The following is a 3636-nucleotide window of genomic DNA, read 5'->3' on the forward strand; positions in this document are numbered from 1 at the left end:
CTGCTGAATGATCAAATTAAATGCAAACTAGAATTTGAATGTCTGCAAACATTGGCAAGAATCTGCAGCTAATTTTAGATGGAAGATTTGCAGTGTCTGTTGTTTTTCCTGTTCATTTTAAATGGGTAAATTGTAAAAACGTTGAGGAATCTGACCTGCTTTTTTTTCCCCATTTTTTTTTTGTCTAGGTTTGCAAGGCATGCCAGGGGACTACGTATCTCAGGGTGGTCCTATGGGTATGAGTATGGCACAGCCAAGTTACACTCCTCCCCAGATGACCCCACACCCTACTCAATTAAGACATGGACCCCAAATCCATTCATATTTGCCAAGTCACTCCCATCACCCAGCCATGATGATGCACGGAGGACCCCCTACCCACCCTGGAATGACCATGTCAGCACAGAGCCCCACAATGTTAAATTCTGTAGACCCCAGTGTTGGTGGACAGGTTATGGACATTCATGCCCAATAGTATAAGGGAACTCAAGGGAAAAAAAAACAAACTAAAAAACCAACAAAGCAAAACAAAACAAAAACAAAAACTATTTTAAGACTTTTGAACTTTGACCAGATGTTGACAATTAATACGAAATTCCAAACAGCTGTGATTATTTTTTACTTTGTCATTTTTCATCAACAACAGAGGACCAACGAAACAAGAACACAAATGTGAAATCATGGGCTCACTGAAATGAATATGTCCATGTACAGATCCTCTGGAAAAAAAAAAAAGACTCCAAGAGTTATAACTACTGTAGTATAAACATAGGAACTAAGTTAACTTGTACATTTCTGTTGATCACTCCGTTACGTTGCCTCAAATAGTTTTAGAAGAAAAAAAAAATCCTTGTTTTCCACACTATGTGTGTTGTTCCCAAAAGAATGACTGTTTTGGTTCAGCAGTGAAGTCACTATCCATGAAAGACCTGTTTTGGCCAGTGAGAAAAGAACTACCCTGGAGATGAAGACAAAAAGTCTTGCTGGGTCTCTCATCACTCAGAAGACTGTTCCAAGAAGGCCTTGCCATTCCCTCATTTTGTTCCTTCACAAAATGTGTCCTTTAGTTTCAAACAGATCTTTATAGTTTGTGCTTCATTAAGTCTCTCCCCATTCCTCCCCAATCTACTTTTTTTTTTTTTTTTGGACTCTTCTTCAAAGAGCTTGCAGGTGAAGATTTAAAAGACAGAACAGACAGAGCAGGAGCTTCTTCCAGTAGTTCTGAGCCTTGGCTTTGGACAAAACAAAACTAAAAGTTGGGCAGCTTTCCTCAATGAAAGAAGTTACTAATGGTCTTTGCACCAAACTTAGGACTTTATAATGAACTCAAAGCTTGGGAAAAAAAGCAAGAGAATACTGTAACAAACTTCGTACAGAGTTCGGTCTATTAATTGTTTCATGTTAGATATTCTATGTGTTTACCTCAATTGAAAAAAAAAAAAAGAATGTTTTTGCTAGTATCAGATCTGCTGTGGAATTGGTATTGTATGTCCATGAATTCTTCCTTTCTCAGCACGTGTTCCTCACTAGAAGAAAATGCTGTTACCTTTAAGCTTTGTCAAAATTTACATTAAAATACTTGTATGAGGACTGTGACGTTATGTTTTAAAAAGAAAAAAAAAAAAAAAAAGGGTGTTCAGTCACAAAATGCGGTAATAAATATTTCATTTTTGATTTTTTGTTAGGCTTTTGTGTTTTTAATCATTATTTGGAGAGGCTGAAGTTATCGGGAGAGATGTCTCAAATACATCTCTTATCAGCATTGGGAAGAAAGGCTGGAAAATCAGAAACAACCTTGTCATCGGCATTAGTAGAATAATCAAATGAAAGAACATATGAGCTTATATCTTTCTGTTGATTATCGGTGCTATACTTATGCCAGATTAAACGAAATTTTAAATGTTCTCTTATCAGCTTGCATTTCAGAGAGCTGTGTCTAATATCTGTACTATCTGCTAATAGCATAGAAGCTGAATTTGAATTTGGAAGGCCCAGACAGGAGACCAGTAAGCCCAAGCTCGTGTGTGTGTGAAGTGTATGTGTATTTGCATCCATAACCATCACAGACCTTAACTCCAGCTATTTAGCTCGGAGGTGAAGAAGGGCTGTAATGCTGCAGTAGGTTTGGAAGTTTTAGAAGGAGAAAAGCAGCTTTTAGTTCAATGAGAGTTTTACCTATGTAAGGATTGCATAATTTAGCTTTTGAGGTGTTTCTTCTGCTTTTCTTGTCTTCAGTTTCTTTCAGAGGAAAAAAAAAGAGGGGAAAAAAAAAAAAAAAAAAGATCATCAACTAATGAAGGAAAATGTTAAATTGACATTTTGTATATAGATAGGTGATGCAGGATCAGGGGAGAGGTTTTTTAAACAAAAGCTTGTGACATTTTAAAGCAACTAAAGGATAGTTTGAACTAGGAAGACATCAGCATTGTTAGAAAGAGCTGCCTTTCACTGCCCTCAGTGGCACTGTTAAGTCGGTGACAGCAGGATGGGGCCCACAGAGACGGGGAAATCTCTTGTCTTTACTTCTGAGGGGAGGGAAATGGGAAAGGGCTTGTAATTGTCTTAACTTTCTGGGAAACAAACATCTGTACATTTGAAAGCATTTTCCTCCGCCTCATAATTCCAACTGGCCGGGGTGTTATTAAAAACTTTGACAACTTTTACGTTTGGAATGTGGAAAGAGCCTCAGCCTCATAGTTAATGTTTAATTTCTGAGCTGAATAAACGGACCCACGCTAGTGGCGACAGAAGGGAGGGTGCCAGTAGAATGGATGTGAGGATCTATTTAGCAATCAGGTCCTGTTTTGTGGGTGTCTTTTTAAGTCATTCGTATGAAATTTAAAGGATGATAATTCCTCACTTGATGTTTTGATGCTTTGATGCTCTCTGTCCTGGTTAAAGGGTGCCCATTTCCAAATACTTATTACTGTGGATACAGAAAGTACGAGGGCAGGATTGTTTGTGGTGGCACTTAAAAAGGGAGGCTTTTTTATATTATTTTTAAAACTCAGTACTTTATTTCCTTGCAGATCTTTTATTTACAGTTTGAGGAGAAATGTCAGGAAAAGTCCTCCCACTGACAGAAGGATGGGGAAGCATTTATCCATAGTAGATTGTTGTTTCTTATAATGAACTAAGTATTTGCGTTGTTATGGGTTTTTTTCAAAATTATTTTCTCTTTCCTTTTGCCCCCCACTCCCCCGTTTTGGGCTGTGCTGTCTGTGAGATGTCTTGATGAAATCCAAGGTACAATAGCGTGCAGAGATTTCTCCATCTGAGATTTACTGTTTAGTATGGAAGGTTCCGATTTTGGTATTTTTAAGAACTGCTCAGCTGTCAAAAGCAACCAAAACGGGAATAATGTTTTGACAGAGGTATAGTGTTAAAGAAAATACTCTAGTCTGAATAAAAATTGCTTATGCTGTGGGAAACGAAGGGTAACAGAAGAAACACCTTTTATTTACACACACACGTTTATAATCCCGCATTTCCATTTCTGCGAGTGGGTCTGGGCTGGGAGTTGCAGTCACCACAAACGAGAGATTTTTCTTCCAGATTTTGCTGCCTTTAAGGTGAAGAGCAGAGGGAAGCAGCTCCGCCAGCGTGGCCGCCCGAGTCTGCCCGCCGCGGCGAGCG

At 38.6% G+C, this 3636-nt stretch overlaps 1 protein-coding gene across 1 annotated transcript in view; it reads left to right on the top strand.

Annotated features, from left to right (window-relative positions):
* Positions 1–1674, top strand: part of MEIS2 (Meis homeobox 2) — a 176090-nt gene extending 174416 nt beyond the window's left edge. The window contains exon 11 of the mRNA XM_010007746.1: positions 189–1674. Within this exon, the coding sequence (XP_010006048.1) occupies positions 189–475 (287 nt within the window). The 3' untranslated portion in view covers positions 476–1674. The remainder of the gene's footprint in view (positions 1–188) is intronic.
* Positions 1675–3636: the final 1962 nt, after the last annotated feature.

This window comes from Chaetura pelagica, unplaced genomic scaffold (genome assembly GCF_000747805.2).
Source record: "Chaetura pelagica isolate M959 unplaced genomic scaffold, ChaPel_1.0 scaffold70, whole genome shotgun sequence".
NCBI lineage: Eukaryota > Metazoa > Chordata > Aves > Apodiformes > Apodidae > Chaetura > Chaetura pelagica.